We start from the raw sequence: 17,794 nt of genomic DNA on the forward strand, positions 1-17,794 counted from the left end.
CTCGGTAACCTCAGCGCTCTCACTGGCTCCCTTCGCAGAGGTGACCGCAGCTCCTGGCGCTTCCCGGCACACGCCCTCTTCCGTGGAAGCTCCTCCTGGGGGACACGTGCGCGTTAATCGGCACGGCCCGCGGCACCTCACCGCACCCCCTGCTCTCGGGCTTCGAGGTGCACCGGCCTCTCGCCCTGCTACTTACGTGTGTCCGTCCTTCTTGGCTCCCAAGCAAATCCCAACTAAACACCCCAAAGGGACCAGCGACCCTCTGCATGCTTCTCAACACATCTCCGGGGCTGACGGAGCTGGGCTCCGGCAGCCAGGACTTCAGAAGTGGCTCATCTAAGACCTCCAGAAACACTCGTGAAACAAACTTCGCGTAAAGTATAATTGTAGCCATACTTTCCTCATTGCTTTAAAAAACTAAGTTACAAACACATACGGGGAGATGTGTGAAGGATACAAATCCTAAGTTTAGAGCTCCGTGAAGTTGTACAAATATAAGCAGCACTCAAATCGAGAACTGACCACTTGCGTTACCTTAGAAGGTCCCCTCGAGGCCCTCTTCCCGGTCAACGCCCACCCCAAGAGGAACCCCTTTCCGTCCTCTGTCGCCACCCGTGACTTCTGCCTGACTGCTGCCCTTCCCGTGAGCGGAATCACACGGAACGGACGGAACGGTGCAATCCCACCTTGCCAGGCTTGTCAGAGGCCTGTTCCTACCGCTGGGCCGTACGCCTTCCCACGGATCCGCCACAACGTATGCGTCCATCCACCTGTCCACAGGCCTCTGGGTGGTTTCCGGGGTTTGGCTACTACGGGCAAAAACTCTTGGTAGTGCTGCCCGCCTCTCTAGGGGAGCAGCCTTCTCAGACTCGGGAGACCCCCAAGCCGCGGAACCAATCCACACGGGAGGAGAAGGCGGCAGGATCAGGTGCCCCTCTCCTGCAGGGATCCCTGTGGCATCAGGGCAAGGAGGAGAGATCAACACCGGGTCTCTCGGGATGCCTCACGGCCCACGGGAGCCACGGTCTCTGGTAACAGCTGCACGGGTACATCAAGGGGCGGTTACAAGAGCCGCCATCAAGGGGGGCTGAGAACACGGGCTCCCCCATCAGACGTCTGTCATCTCCCAGTCCAGGCGACTGGTGACCCGGTCCTAAGCCAGGCTGTCTGGAACACAACTGCACCAGCTCCATCCGTTCCAGGGAACCCAAGCCAGGACGTCAGCCAAGGTCAGACCCTCCTGCTAGTTCACAAGCTCCTACTGTCTTTCGGCGGAACTCATTTTTCTTGGCACGTACCTAGGAATCTGGGATTGCTGAGTCCACGGACAGGCGCGGGTTGCAGCTTGAGCAGACAGTGACAAAAAGTTTTCCAAAGTGGCTGGACACATTCGCACTTGTATCAGCACGTGCGAGTTCCAATTTTTGTCTGGTGTCGTCAGTCTTTTCTAAACGTTCTTTCCGTCCACTGTGGTACAGCTTGAGAATTGTTCCAAAGTCCCACGAACTCTGGGAAAGAGGGCTTGTTTACAGCCACGGCAGCAAGTCTCCACGAGATCCAGTTCTAAACCCACTCAAACAACCCCGCTCGCCTCTGCAGGCCGGTCTGGGTGTGGCGGCCCCTGCGGGACACACGTGCGTCCACAAACACTCGAGTGTGCCACAGGACTCACCCAGGTGGCGACAGCCCCCCGAAACCCACAGCCCCCCAACACCACGCTGCCCAAACCCAGCAAAGATGAGCCTCTCCTCTGCTGAAGGCGAGCCTGCCACAGCTCTTTGTGTCACTTGGAACCGGGCGGTGGGCTCAGCAGCTCTTGACGAGGATGGAACAAGAAGGATGCTGGCCACCTGTCCACAGACTTCTGGGCCTTCTCGAGAACCTCTTTTGTAAACGACAGACTTTTAAAACTGATTTCTTAATACAGGTGTCACCCACTATCCGCAGGCACAGCGTTCCCATGAAGCCTTCGGCAAGTCCTAAACGGCATAAAGTGAACACGCAGTTACCCCTAATTTACATGGAAAAGTTTTCGAGCGTTTCCAGACCCCAAAACCACCTCTTAGGCTCTTCTGCTCCCCGGGACCCGTTTCGCTAACGTGCACAAAATCGGTCGCGATCAAGCCCGGCGCTCAGGGACACGGGTCAGAGCTGCGGTGGCTGGAGGCTGCGGAGCTGCGCGCAGGTCCCGGGGCCGCGCAGGTGCACGCCACCTCGGCTACGGCCCCTGCAGAACAGACTGGATGCTTCTCACGTTTTCTTCCCTAAAAGCAGGAAGCCTCTCCGAGACTTCTCCTGGTCGGTGAGAACAGGTACCGAGACAAGCCCTTTGTAAAGCAAACTTGGGAAAATCGGGGACACCTGTGTTTCTTCTTTAGTTTCCTAAAGTCCCCCCTTTCCTTGTACCGCTGTTATTACTAACCCAAGAGCTGTTTTACCATTTTCTAAGCCTCAAGTTAAAGGCATTCTTTTTATTCTTGTTAAACTTACATTTTTTTTCTAAGACCAAACACTAAAAACATAGCATCCTAAGCACCCCAGTGTGCCCACCCCCTGCTGGAGAATCACACGTGCAGTGTCTCCCCCCCCCCCCCGACCCCCCGCCAGCCCCGCCGGTTGCCATCCCCTTTGCAAACCCATCCCTGGTTAGACGCTTCACAACAGACTGCTTTTGCTTAATTTGAACGTTGTACACACGGATTTAAAACGTACATATTCCTCCGCGTGTGACTTGTTTTGCTCCCGTGTCCAAGCCGATCTGTTTTCGCTGCTGTCTGCTAGTCCACTGCCCAAACAGACCACGACTGTGTCCCTTGTACGTGACGGACATCCGGGTGACTTTGTTTCTGGCAATTCCGAATCCTGCTACCACGAGCATTTCTGCGCTCATCTCCTGGGGCACGCACGTCCGTGTGTCCGTGCGTCCGTGTGTGTGCAGACGCCGGGGGCGGCCGGCTGGGTCCCGGGGTGCGCGTGTGTTTCGCCCTGGCAGGCACTGCCGCACAGCACAGCCCTCCCCAGGGAGGCACCGGGTCCCACCCGGCCACGTGTGGGCATCTCTCTGCCACCAGTCTGCTTTCACTGTGATGAAGGAGATGAAGTACCTCTCTGTATGCTTTTCGGCCATTTGGGTATCTTCTTCGGCCTATTTTTCTACTGATCTGTCAGTCTTTTTTCGCTGATTTGCAGGGGCTCTGCATCCGGGCCAGAGCCGGTCCTGACCGCGTAACCCGCGGGGTTTAACTCCGCGGCCTCTTCACTCGCTCGATGCTGGGCGTTCACACGCACGTAGGAGAGAAGTTGTGATCTCCGTGCAGTCCGGCCTGTCACTCTTCTGCAGTCCTGGGTAAGAAATACCTGCCGGCCTCCAGGCCATGGAGACGTTCTCCCATGTTATCTTCCAGAAGCTCCCTTGTTTCACCTTTCGTGCTTAGACCAAAACTCCACCCGGGATTACTTGTGTGCGGTAGGAGATCAAGATTTATCTCCACATGTATTTAGTAGACACACAGAATAACTTTTCTTGAATCCATTTATTTAAAATATACCCCAGGGGCGCCTGGGTGGCTCAGTCGGTTAAACGTCTGGCTTCGGCTCAGATCGTGATCTCACGGTTCTTGAGTTGAGCCCCATGCAGGGCTCCACACTGACAGCTCAGAGCCTGGAGCCTGCTTCGGATTCTGTGTCTCCCTCTCTCTCTGCCCCTCCTCCACTCACACAGTCTCTCTCTCTCTCTCTCTCTCTCTCAAAAATAAACATAAATAAACAAAATGTGCCCCGATGGGATCACCTGGGTGGCTCAGTCAGTTAAACGATGCTTGATTTCGGCTCAGGTCATGATCTCACGGTTCGTGGGTTGGAGCCCCGTGTTGGGCTCTGCACTAAGAGCACGGAGGCTGCTTGAGATTCTCTCTCTCTCTGCCCCTTTTCCGCTCATGTGCTCGCTCGCTCTCTCAAACTCAAAAAAATTTTTTTTAAATGTGCCCCAAGTGCTCTAGTTCAGAACCCTGTCCTCCCCACCGGATTACGCCCTCAGTCCCTGGCTCTGCTCCCCGCTCCATCTAATCGCTGGCCTCCCTCTGCCCTCTGCCCCACCAGGTCCCTCACCTTCCATGGCTCCGCAGCGACTCCTTACCACACTATGGAACTAAGCCCAGGCTTCAGGATGACACACAAATACTTCCATAATCTCCTCAAAACCCAGCTTCTAGTACCTCTGCAGCCTTCCCGACAAGGCCTGCCTCGTCCCTTAAGTTCCAGCAAGACTGAGCTCCTTTTGAGTCCCTTCGGTAAAACTTTCTCTGCCTCACACGTGCTCGAATCTGCCGCCACGGGCCACATCCGCCTGGCAAATTCTCACTCGGCCTACTCCTTCTATTGAAAGCAGGCTCCCAGGGATGGGGTTTGGTCTACCCTGTTCTCTGCTGAAAATGCAGCGCCCAGAACAACGCTTGCCCGGCACAGCCCGGGTGCTCAAGGAGTGCCTGCTGAATGGAAGAGTCTTTTTCAACCCAGCTCGTACAAGGCCACCTCTAGAAATCTTCCCTAGCACACAGCAGGCGCCAGTTGGGTTTGCCGAACTGAACTGAAGCAGCCGTGCAGAGCTGCGGCCTCTGCGGCCTTGACACTCCTCCCGCCCCGACCGCCTGGCGACACCGATCTCTGATGCTCTGCTCACCTGGCTGGCTCAGTGCCCTCGGGCGCGGGTCTCCCGAGTTCTTCCTCATCTGCGCGCCCTACCCCCCACCCCGTGTTTACCCCCGTGCCCTGCAGCCATCGACGGATTCCCGAAGGACTCTTGGCAGCCCCTCTTCTCTTTTCCCGAGAGCCACCAACCCTCACTGGTTCTTCCTTGGCAACACCTCTGGCATTTACCTGTCCTCCCGTCCGCCCCTGCTGCTCGGCCAGCTCAGGTCCACGTGGCTCACGGTCACGCAACAACTCCACCTGTCCACGGAGGGGCCCCGTGGAGCGCCTGGAGCAGCACACACTCAACGACCCGGAGCTACACCCCTCAGCCCCACCTCTGCTTCTGCCCTCTGCTGAGCCCGAACCTCGGGGTACCAATCCTAGGGACCAGCCTGGAAGGCACGCCTTTTCTGTTCCATCCAGTTTAATGTGGAAGCTTCTAGCACACGTGGCCCCCGCTCACAAACCGGCAGACTGGCCATGACTGGCCTCTTGTGCATGGCTCTGGCCAGTCTCTAGACCAGGTCACTCTTCTGGGATCCCGAGCCTTCCTGGCCTACCCTGTGAACGTAATCAGAACGGAACCCAACAAAAGACAAATCGGTACTGAGGGGGACACGTTTTTATTTACTTTATTATTTTTTTTTAATGCATAACTTTTCTTTTAACGTTTATTTTTTGAAAGAGAGAGAGAGAGACAGAGAGAAAAAGCGTGAGCAGGGGAGGGCAGAGAGAGAGGAAGACACAGAATCTGAAGCAGGCTCCAGGCTCTGAGCTGTCAGCATGGAGCCCTGCGTAGGGCTCGAACCCATGTACCCTGAGATCCCAACTTGAGCCAAAATCAGACGCTTCACCGACTCAGCCATCCAGGCGCCCCATGGAGGACACGTTTTTTAAAAAGTCATTTGGGCAGTCATTGTAACAAATGTATAACAGCCTTCTAGAAAATATCTTCCTTATATTCTCACATAATTTGGTAAACACAAATATCTGCACATTATTACTTTTTTTCTTACCAAAAATGCAGGGAAATAGGAACTGCTCTGTTAGCTGAAAAACGGGAGGATCTTTCTGGAAGGCAGTTCTACAATGCACACTAAAAGCTTTAAAAACACGTGTCCTTGAAAGGGCAAGTCTACTTGCAAGAATACATCACGTAAAGACAAATGGATGAGAATACACACTGACACAAATTGCAAATAATTCTGAGCAATTCAAATGTTCAAAATAGGACTGATTAAACAACTCCATTTCTCTGTAGACAGAAAGGCCGTAGACCGGAAAGGAAACCTCCTGCCGTCAGGACATGCAGTGACATTTTCTTCTGTATGTTTATCTTTGCCTTCCAAATTTATATAGAGAATATATTCAACTTTTGGTAAACGGAGAGAAAATCTTCTTCAACGTTGTACAAAAAAAAGAGAAACCCTGTGAAAGCGTCATCTGAACTCGCGCAGCACTGGCATACTTTAGGGATGCTCCCTCTCGATCCCTCAGAGCTCACAGGGCAGGCCCAATCCCCAGCTGTACACATTTTGAACGAGGGCTGGCCCAGGCTCTTCACCGGCACCCGTGATGTGGGACGCCAGGTCCCATGACAGAGGTGGGGGCTTGCTCCCACGGCATCTGGCCACCGCACGGCCTCCGACTCTCAAAGAAGATACTTTACATCAATGGCTAAAATCAACCAGGCGGTTGTTACAAGGACATGTTTTACAAATCACAAAGGCAAACATACTAGCGCCTTCTGCTAAAGAAATGTCGTAATCGGAAATGCACAAACAGGCTGTAACACTTAGGCTTAACAGACTTCACAAAAGCGGCCTAACCCCAAAAGAGCCACGCACGGGCCCAGCCTGCAAGCTGGCCGGGTCCCCGGCCTCTCCGTCCGCACACGGCACCATCGCAAGCCCCCTCGGCTGGGGTCAGAGCCACAGCTCCGCACTGGCCACTGACACGGATGCGAGAAACACCCCGCCAAAAAGTTATCCCAGACACCGGGAACTGAGTCTATTTTTTAGAGTAGAATTAAATGTACAGAAAACGTAAATAATTTGGGGGTCTTTGGGATTTTGAAAGTTTCTACAAAAACTTAAAAGAAACCCTAAGAGTAAACTTTTCTAGGTAACTGCCAACGGAAAAACTGTTACTCGGGACCTAACACTGCTCTCCCTCACCCAAAACCAACCTACAGAGAGAGGCTGAGATGACAAGTTGTGTCCGAAGGGCTGACACACGCAGGCGCTGCGGCTCTGCTCCCTGGATGCACGTCACCTCTTGAGTCCTCACCACCCGAATGGCAGCTACGGGTCTGCCTCCATCTCACAGATGGAAAAGGGGAGCTCTGAGGGGTAAGTGAGTCAAGGTCTCGGCGGGGAGGGGTAGGTGGGGTCCAAGCACAGACAGTCTGGCTCCAGAGCCCCCCCTCCCAGCCTACGCTAGACTGTCTTCCCCAAAGCCGACCCTCACAAGGACACCTGATGACGAGATTATGGCCAAATTGCTGGGACAGGACAGGGGACAAAGGGAAGCTCCCAGTGGACGGCTACAAGCGGACGGCTGACCACACGTGAGAGCAGGTGCTGCGTGAGGACTGCGCAGGCTCAGCCGTGGGACGAGCGGAGTCGACAAAGGAGGTCGGCAGCTCTGGGCCCCGCGTGGTTTAACCGGCAGGCCACGCTTCCAGGGCCCAGCTACTGTCCATGGCCCTCGTGCGGCGGGGACGCCGAGGGATGGCCCGGCACGCGGAGAAGAGGGAACGAGAAGGTGGGTCGCTAGCATGGAGAAAGGGAAAGCGGACGGTGGGGTGTGTGTCCCCACCCCGAATCCAGCTATGGTCCACGCAGAACAAGCAGGACACGGCAGAACCGGACAGGTGCCAAGTGCAATCGACGTGATTGAAAGCGGGGGGCGGCCTCCCCCGGAGGAACGGTCGATGACGATGACCACTTTACTCAGGAAAGAAGGGAGTGGAAACGTTACCACAAGGGATGTGAAGTGCACAACACGACACCAAGCGTGTGCCCAGCCCTCGGGGCACCTGCACGGGGAGGACGAGAGCCTGCAGAATCCTACCGCTTCCGGCTGACTTGCCGACTCCGAGCCAGGAGCGGCTCCGAACAGAGCCCCAGCCACCTGCTGCTCACGTGACTCTTTCTAGCCGGAAGGGTGCCCCATTTCCGCGTACTCCTGCCACGGCCAGAAGTATCACGGCGCTCGGGAGACGAGCTGGGGTGGGCGGCAGGGCCATAGAAGAGCGGGCCACCGTGCACGTCCCCGTGTAGCCCACTGGCCCCGTCTGGTGCGTCGGGACAAGAAGGGATCCGTGGTGGGACCAGGACCCCTGGGAGCCGGCATCTGAGGAAATGGTCCCCCCATGCCTACCCTGTGCTGGTGTCCCCGGGCAGGCCTCCCAGATCCGGGGAGCTGTACTTAACACTTCCGCAGGCTCCCCTGCCCTCCAGCTTCCAGAAGGTGTAAGGACGGGGGCGCAGGGGCCCGGCTCCCTCCCTGCAGGGCCAGCAGCCCTCACCACTCTCCCAGTGTCTCCGCTCCCCCCAGACTGGCTGCCGTGCCGGGACCAGTCAATTTCCTAAGGCGAGAGAAAGCCTCTCGGACAGATTCTTAAATCCTTCGGCTTGTGACAGGAGGGGGACCAGCACTAGAGACTGGCTGCACCACCCTCCGCGGTTTCCCACCCGTGCCCTGTGCCGTAGACAGTGCTTCCTAATAACCCTCCTGGGGTCATCGCTTTGAAGGTACTGAGCGTGAACTGCGTGGCCTCTCCCACACACCCTGCTTTCCCCCCATCCGCTAAAGGTGACAAAATCTCGGAATCAGGTGAAACATCTAGGCACACGAACACAGACAGCCCTGTCCAATTAATGAACGGTTACCTCACGGCCCCCTGGTCTGTACGGTCAGATCGGAGAGGCCAAAGCAGATCACCCAAGTCTATGTGGTTAGACGAAGCCAAAAGAGTATCATTTCAAGGTGGAAAATGCTATTTCCCTCATTTGCTCGATTAGGTATCTAGGCAAGAAAAATAATTTGATACAAATTCTTACATTCCTGAGTTTGTGGCTCAGCTAGGCTAAGCATTTCTCCTTTAGAAATCAACTAAAATAATTTGGGTAAAAAAAAAATTGTTTAAATTAAGATTATTCGAACTAAGTGTTAAGGCTATTACTTAGCATTCTAGGATACACAGGATCCAAGTCACCGTATAACGAAAGACACTCCACCATGGTTCGGCTCATGCAGTACAATTATACGCCAGGACCTCTTATAACTGCGGCCCTCGACACGCTGGCAGGGGTGTGACAGAAAGAACGCGAGTCTGGCATGGAGGGTCTGATGCTGAGACTGGTTGTGTTACTGGGTAAGTCTAACCATTTCCAGGCCCACTTTCCTCATTTGTAAGATGCAGTTCAAACACTCACTTAGTTCTTAACCGGGGAACGGGGTGGGGTGGGGTGGGGTGGGGGTGTCTACGAATCCTCTGAAATTGTGTGCAAGATTCTATATGTGCATGTGTGCGTTTTTCCGGGTAAAGAAACAAAAAAGGTGAGGACCCCCCCCCACCCCCACGAGACCGTCAATAAAGTTCCCTTTACTTCACCGCAACGTGTCTGGGTCCGTGGGCCGTGGGCGAGCGCAGCGGGCCTGCAGGGAGGCCATCCTTCAAGGCAAACGCCTCACTCAAGCCTCACTGCCTGGTCTCCCCCACTCACCCGCACATGCGCACACGCATTCACGACTTACCTGGCCAAGACTCCGTGCTGCTGACGCACGTGGCACAGCCGGTGTGCGTCCCTCACGGTGCTACCCGTGGGTTCACGTGCAAGACAAAAAGACGGTCCTGCAGTAAGACGGAGGTCCACTGCGTGTCCGCCAGGTGAGCTCTCCTTCTCAGGGAAGACCAGCCCGCCCCCTCCGCCCCCCGGCCCTGACCCCCAGAATAAGCCAAAGGCACCTGAAAAACTTATATGAAGAAACACCTTGCTTCGGGCCACACGAACTCCACCGCGTTGAGAGCGGAAATGACACTTTTGAACGGTTAATTCACGTAAAGGGGAACAAACGGTACGCTAAAAATTAAGAACGTTCAGAAAAAAAGAAAACTCTTCCGTCAGGCACCAACGGTTCGATGCCTGGTGTTGGGGCTCGGAGTCCTGTGTTTGAACAATGAGGCAGCGGGGAAACGGGGAACAGGGGACTCACTTCCAGGAGCTTCAGCTCCTGCACGCAGCCGTGCAGCAGCTCCAGGGCGCGCTGGGCCACCTCCCACGGCCTCTGCAGGAAGAGGAGCAAGGTGCACTGGCGAGAGAACAGGTAACTGCGCAGGTCCAACAGGGTGGCTTCCTGCCTCTGTATCAACTCCCGCTTCTCCATGTCTATGGGCTTTCGGAGGATCAGTCCGTTCCAGCTCTTCACCGGCTGGCAGAAAAAAGTCAGCCAGTTGGCACCATCTAAACAGACACACATCATGAAAGGCGCTGACGACACATTACTTCACCTCACCGAGGTTCTCGCTCGGGGCTGCGGGACCCCGGGTACCGACGGGCAGCTGAACAACCGGTCGCCCCCTCACCACCGGTCCGCCCCCTCAGCGTTGGCACGGAACCAGTCTAGAGAGGTGCGGACCGGGTAGTGACGGCCCGCGTCCCGCCGGTACTCGGCAACTGATGACAGGCACAAGGCAGCGCGCCCGGGCCACGAGGCACACCGGCGTCCCGCACCCAGGGGGTCACGAGCAGGCCGGGAGGCAACGGGAGACTGCCGGGCTCGGGGTCAGGGAGGCCCAGGCTCCGCGCTCGGCCAGCTCCGGGAGAAGGCTCGAGGCCTGGGCTGGGGCACGCTGTGCCGGCTCCCCTCTGCCCGGGCGCCGAGAGCAGCCCGTTCACGTGACCGTGCCGTCTGTTCCGCCTCCCTCACCCATTTTCACCCATCCTTAAGCCTCACGCCTGTCTCTAACTCAACCGTGTCAGCTACCTAAATCACGCTCCTAGAGGAAGGACAGGAGGCACAAAGAAGGAGTAGTAGTGGGGGGCAGAAGGTAAAAATTCTTGCCTGTCAAAACCTTCCAACGAGGCTCCCCAATTCTCACGGACAGCCCCAGACTCAAACACGGTCTTAAAGTAAGCATAAGAGCCCATGATAACTAGTCATTCAATCCATATGGCAAAAATTGAAATCTATTCACTCACTCCAAAAGAGAGCGGTTATACCATTTCATGCTATGTCCCCACCGGGTAGGACTCCGTGTTGGCACGCTGACGTTAGTAAACATCTCGAGTGCCAACTTACAACAGCATCCTTCACTGACCGGGATTTATACAGAGCTGTCCAAGTGCACACTCAGGGAGGTGCCCCCCCCCACCCCCCCGGGCGCCTCCCCCAGCAGGCCCCTCGGCCGGCCCCCTGCCTAGCGTTCCCCTGGCTGCCTCTCACATTCCACTCGGGCCTCTGTGCCGGTGCCGCCTCCTCAGACGGCCTCCAGGACCACACTGTCCGAGATCACCCAGCACCTAGCGTCACACTCTGCCCCATCACCCACAACCCCTCCTGCGGCCCGCGCCCATTACACTGCCTGACGTCAAGTTATTTATTCTCATTATCACACTGTCTGACTTCAAGCTATTTATTTTCCCACCGTAAGTTATTTATGCTTCCCCTTCATCAACCCCATGAAGGAAGGGGTTTTGTTTTGTTCCCTATTACGTTCAGAACAGCACCTGGTACATAGAGCTCTCAATAAGCATCCATTAAATCAATGAACAAAAATGAACAGTCTCATCATTGAGCTGCACAACTTGGTCCAGGCTTACTTTCGGATTTTAATTGGTCCCAGATTTATTTTAAAACTAAGAGGGCAAAGATTTTATGTGAAATATGCTGAAAGAGATATGTAAGATATTTAAACATGTACGATATGGATACATAAAATGTAATTTTACCTCTTCTCAAAATTTTTACATTTAATTAGTAAATATTTTGCTCTGGCTATGCTTCCATTTGTGTTTCAGCAAAGTAAGAGATCCAAACCTGAACCTCCCAAACTTGGGTTTGAGAGAGAACGAATGGGTGGCGTTCATCGTTTCTAGAAGAAAGCCAGTGCCCAGGGCTTCCGCGGGCTGTCCCGGTACCTCATCGCCCTACAGGTTTTCTAGCAGACACCGCGGTTCCCTGAAATCACTCCTTTCGTCACACACCGTATCGGGGTTCTCTCGGGACACCCGACAAAGATGTCTGGCACCACACTGTTTGTGGCGGCGGGACTGGGGACAACCCAGATGTCCCACACCGAGGGACGCTCAGATAAACACTGCACGGCATGATGCAGCTAGTGATAGCAACGGCTCAAAACCTCCTGTGCTAACTTGGGACGATGCCCGCAGAGGGCTGTTACTAAGCACGACAAGCTACGGACAAACGTCCACGTGGTATGTATGATGCCATTTCCAGCAAAGCAAGTTATCAACCAAAAAAACAGTGAGAACGATCAACGTTTTTCTCTGTACATGGTCTCGCTGTGCTAATTTTGTACTTCCAAAATAATTCAAGACTTTAAAATTTTAAAAGAGCGGTGAACACACATTACAGTGGTGTCGTTTAAAACTCTGCAACGAGCACCCAAGTATTACAAAGACAACTTGTCAACACGGTACAGGAGGCCCGCTCTTAGGCTAGCAAGGAGGCACAGCATCGGAAGCATACCTAGGCAGCTGTAAGTTGTAGAGATGACTCTCTATACCTAACAAAAGTACCTTCTTCTTAAATGCTTTTATTTAAGATTCTTCTAACAATGAAAACGACCAATTCTCAATTCTCGTCTCACTTCCTATTAGAACCACAAAAATGCATCCTATGTAATTTGCATAAAGCAACAAACGGTGATTTAATTATTGGGGGAACAAATCGTGGCTAAATAATGGCAGCCTGCAGACTACTTAAAAGTGAGGAAAACTATGCTGAGACACGAGTTTGCTTCCACAAGTTCACTACTCACCCCCAGCACCAAAGTTGACGACGTACTGAGAAAACAGGGCGTCCAGTTCGTCATACTGCACGAGGGCATCTTCGAATTGCTGCAGCATCTCAAATACAAAGGCCAGTTCCTCCTGGTGATCCAAACAAAGGTTTTTAAAAAAGCAAACACGTCAGTCGACTTTTTGAAACAACGTGTAGCCAGTAAAGATTACAACGGAGAAAAGCCTGCGGCACTAAGAGTGACGCTCAGGCAGGGCGCGCCCAGGGGGTCAGTCGGTGGAGCCGCCGACCCTTGTTTTCAGCTCAGGTCATGATCTCACGGCCGTGGGTCCGAGTCCCAAGTCAGGCTCCAAGCTGACAGCACGAGGCCCCCGCAGGACTCCACCGGCCCGAGAATCAACCACTGCTCCCGGAAGCCCTGGCACGTTTTCAGAACGGAATTTAGAATCTAAGACCTTATTAGCACTAAGTGGGTTTACCGCTACCGGGAAGTCATCTTTTCTCCAGGCCCTGTCAGAGGACGGGGCGAGGAAATACAAGCGTACGTACGATCCTCACACACACGGATCTATATTCCCGATCTATCCATCCACCTGTCCGTCCGTCCGTCCATCCATCCATCCATCCATCCATCCATCCATCCCACCGTGGGTTCACAATGGTATCTCAGAGTCCAATCCGACGCCAGTGGGTCCACCTAGATTCTCCCCCTCCGGGTTTATAACTCTTAGAAATCAAGTGTAGATACACTTGAAAGGCGAAGTGACAAGGCCACCGGAAAGGTCGGTAACAGGTCACTCATCCCGTGAACATGAACACACGTGATTCCCTCACGCGCGCCCGATCACCCAAATACCACTAAGACATAAGCAATAGAGTCAGAGATAAACGTCAAAATTTCTAATCAGAATTGCTCTTTTATTTGTTCAAAGTGCATTATTTCTTCAGTAATTAACACACAAGTGCAATTTAAATATGAAAATTTTTTTTGTCTCGACATGGTGAACAAGAATAAGGAAACCTAAGGGCCACGTTCCTGTCACTCTTTGCAGTGTTAGAAAGGTTCACTGGAAACTAGCCTTTATCAGAACCCCAGATTATAAGTCAAAACTACAGGGGCGCCTGGGTGGCTCAGTCGGTTGAGTGTCCGACTTCGGCTCAGGTCACGGTCTCACGGTTTATGATTTTGAGCCCCGCGTCGGGCTCTGTGCTCACAGCTCAGAGCCTGGAGCCTGCTTCGGATTCTTTGTCTCCCTCTCTCCCTGCCCCTCCCCTGCTCATGCTCTGTCTGTCAAAAATAAATAAACATTAAAAAAATAATAATAATAAATCAAAGCTACAGAGGAAATAAATGTCCCCGGGGAGCCCTAATGTAATCAGTGCCATGCAGGCAGTAGACATCTTTGTCCTCAGGATCAACACCACGACGAGGGCCCCTCTGCCTGAGACACTTCCATGGTGGATACCCCAGAAGGCCCGAGATACTAACAAAATCAAAATCACTCTGAGGGACAAGGCCCTCTCGAAAACGGCTAGATGCTGAGCAGGAGAGCTGACGGCAGAATGACCCAGGAGACCACCTCTGATCTGCTTCACGAGCCCAGAGACGGAAACATCTGTTAGCTACTACCTTGTCTCTTGGTTTTAAAAACTATGCCGATACGAGCGACCACAAAAAGCCTGCCTTATTTATAAAGGAAGAGAAGACGGAAGCGTCTAGTTCTATACTTAGTCCCATACCTGGACCATGAAATAGTCACAGAAGCTCCAGCCTGGCTCCGTCCTCTTCTCCCTCAACGTCCTCATGTCGTCCTCAAACTTGCCCAAGTTTTTGGTAAAAGACATAAGAAGTGAGGTCCTGAGTTTGGTCAGGAAGGCATTCCAGGATTCCTGAGTTCGAGAAGAGTCCTTCAAGGGGTCGGAGAGCACGACACACCTGCAGAGACACGAACGGACGGTCTGGAAAACACTCTCTGAGCACAGCACGCAGCCCAACTGCTTCCTCCCCGACTTCCTTCCTTCGTTAACCGCTGGCAACCACCAGGCAGACGCCGAGAAGCCGGATCAGGAGAAGGTTTCCTCGTGAACTAGTTTAGCGCCACAGGAGCGGCGAGTGCTGGAGAACCGCGGCAGCGGGCGGGGGTGTGCGATGAGTCGTCTCAGATCCGGCCTCCAGGGCCCCCTGGAAGGCAAGGCGACCCCCACCCAATCGGCTCCCAAGCCTCACTCGCACTGCCCACTTCACAAACGTCGCCGGTCCCCCGTACCCGACCGGACAGCACTCAGAGTCACTGACACGGCACACGAGGGTCGTTGCGGCCTGGCCCGGTCCGGCTGCCCAGCGCTTCTCACTATTCCTAGCCAAGCCCACCCAACGTCTCGAGCTCTACTCTCTCTTCATCCAGCACATTCCCGTTCACCCTTCCAAGTCCGGCTCAGCCGACGCACGCCCTCCCGGAACCTCTCCCCCGCTGCCCTGTGACCCCACTACCCCGGCGGTGAGTGTCGCGCAGCATACACTCCCTCTCCAGAGCTCTCTCCCCCTGGGCCCTAGGCCGCGAGCTCCTCAAGAGCAGGGTTTAGAAGTAATCAGTAAATAAAAGCTTAAAGAATATGGCTTAACATGTAGGTATGATACAATTTCCCTACAAAAAGTCTATCTGGGGGCACCGAGTGGGGGGACTCAGTCGGTTAACATCCAACTTCGGTTCAGATCGTGATCTCACGGTTTGTGGCTCTGAGACCCGTGTCGGGCTCTGTGCTGACAGCTCGGAGCCTCGAGGCTGCTTCAGATTCTCTGTCTCCCTCGCTCTCTGCTCCTCCCCCACTCGTGCTCTGCCTCTATCAGAAACAAACATTAAAAAAATGTTTTTGTTTTAAAAAGACTATCTGTGGCACGGAAATACCAAAGGCACAAAATTACAAGTTTCCAATGGATTTGGAAAAGGCAGTATGTTCATCTAACAGGTTGGAAAACATAGATTTCTTTATCTTTTATGATAAAAATTTAGAAAGAAGATGAATAAACATGAACTCAGAAATGATTTTAAAATACTGATGCTGTGAGCTTCAATATTTCTCCTTGGTGAATGTGTTGCCTCATTTACTAGCAAGGAGCAAAACGGACCGATTCTAAGTCTCCGTGTGCCATCACAGCCTTTGGAGGAAGGGCTGAACCTCTGGCATCACAAACCAGCGGACCAAAACACGAAGCCCACGGCCTAGATGATCCCCCAGGTGAGCAACCAGTACCAGGAAGAAAATTTAAGAATCAGTAGCTGGTCATTCCAGTCACTCCGCCCCACGGGCCTGTTACCACGAAAGACAAGGCGTCCCGCCAGCTCATTCCTACAGCCCCGAAGGACTGACGTGTCTTATGCCCTGCATGAGCTGCGAAGAGTCTATCGGTTCGGCCATGTATCCTCAAGGCATCCTCCAGCCTGGGCCATCATCGACACGTACCCCTGACCGGACACAGGACTGTCCCCTAAAGCCACAGGGTGGATGGGGAAGGAAACTGCGGCAAACGCCGACCGCCCGGATGGTCCTCGTCTTCCGTGAGCCGCTGCTTACCAACCAGACAAAACGTTCGTTACGTTCTCTCTCTTATTGTGCCTTCAACTTGCACAGTTTCTAGATTTTCTTTTTCTAACAAAAAAGAACTGCGCTTCAGAAGTTCGCGCTAAGCCCAGGCGGTTAACTCAAGAGAGCCAGCCCAGAACAGCTCACCGGACCGGCGGGCGCCAGCGTGGAGAAGGGCTCCTCGGCGCGTGCTGGCGGCCGGTGCCCAGGGCGGCAGGGAGCCGGAGGCCCGGGCCTCCACCAGTCACCGGGGCCGCTGCGAACACAGCTAACGGGGCAGCCCTCTGACCCTTTACCAAACGCCTGAAATACTTACCAAAAGCCTGAAAAATGCACAAATCGTTTGGCCAAGCACTTTTCATTTTAGGGATTTATCCTAAGGAAATAACTAAGGACGTACACAACACCCGAGCTCAAAAGATGTCTACAGTGCTGTTTATAACAGGCGGTAACGCATCTGTCCAGTAGAGGACTGGGTGAACAACTTCCAGTACCATCTCTGCTATGGAGTGTTACGTGCTCACTGACGATAATGGTGGAGGAATACATTTATTGTTCACGGGAACACTTTTACAACGCATTAGGCGGAAAAAGCAAACACAAAATGTAATGCGTGATGTATCACGTGCGCGCGCGCGCGCGCACACACACTACCCGTGTCTAAGCGTGCGTAGAGAGGAAAAGGTTGAAAAACACATACCAAACACCAAGAGTTAAGATCAATTTTCGTTTTGCTTCTTCTAATAATCCTACAATGAACGTGCAGTGTTTATAATCAGAAATTGCGTACAAGATTAAAGTTAAAGAAAACAGAAAGCCACCGCAGGGCCAGGTGGGCCAATGTTTCCAAAGGCCAGAAATCAAACAGGCTAATACAGCAACTGTCAATACAGATATTTCCAAATTCAAAGGTATGGACCCAGCTCTTCACTGAAAAGATAATAAAGAACAGATTTGTTGAAGGTAGCTTGCAAATTAATGAAAATCAAAACGTTAGAAGGCATGTTTATATACTGAGAAATGCTGAAAATCTCAGGAAGTTGAATTTTATGTACAAAGAATTAGTCACTGAAGACAAGTTAGGTTTCAGTGGGCTCAGCAGGAACGTACTTTAAGCAATTAGATAAAATTACACCATAGCCTTAAAAGGAGTCAATGGGCACTCTGAAAAAATTATAGAATTCGAACATCTCACAGGCTTAGACCAATCTGCCCCATTACTACCAATTTATGTTCTTAATAAAATCCCAAAGAAACATGACCGGAAGGCCGTGTGGCCTGGCCGCCGGTGAGCCCCTCGGCTCCGCTGCCCCACACCCCGCTGCCCGTCCCTCCCCCCGACGGGGCCCAGAGCTGGGCTCCCTGCCAGCCTCCCGGCAGCCGGCTCCCCTTTCCAGAGCAAGTGAGCCCGCACAGCCGAACCACACAGGGAAAGGATCCTCAGTTCTGGGGTCTTGCTGACATGCTAAGCCGATTCCTTTGGGACAACTAACTCAGGGATAACAGACTGTAGGAAAAAATCCCCCAAGTC

General features: G+C 53.3%; 1 protein-coding gene across 2 annotated transcripts in view; it reads right to left on the bottom strand.

The window, feature by feature from the left end:
* The window catches only part of TRAPPC10 (trafficking protein particle complex subunit 10), an 87,163-nt gene that overhangs the window by 33,522 nt on the left and 35,847 nt on the right, over positions 1-17,794 (bottom strand). For both annotated transcript variants that reach the window (XM_043593473.1, XM_043593474.1), the window contains exons 5-7: positions 14,422-14,617; positions 12,701-12,812; positions 9,913-10,160 (exon numbers count right to left, since the gene is read on the bottom strand). In XM_043593473.1, coding sequence (XP_043449408.1) covers positions 9,913-10,160; positions 12,701-12,812; positions 14,422-14,617 — 556 coding nt within the window. The remainder of the gene's footprint in view (positions 1-9,912; positions 10,161-12,700; positions 12,813-14,421; positions 14,618-17,794) is intronic.

This window comes from Prionailurus bengalensis, chromosome C2, assembly GCF_016509475.1.
Source record: "Prionailurus bengalensis isolate Pbe53 chromosome C2, Fcat_Pben_1.1_paternal_pri, whole genome shotgun sequence".
Lineage (NCBI taxonomy): Eukaryota > Metazoa > Chordata > Mammalia > Carnivora > Felidae > Prionailurus > Prionailurus bengalensis.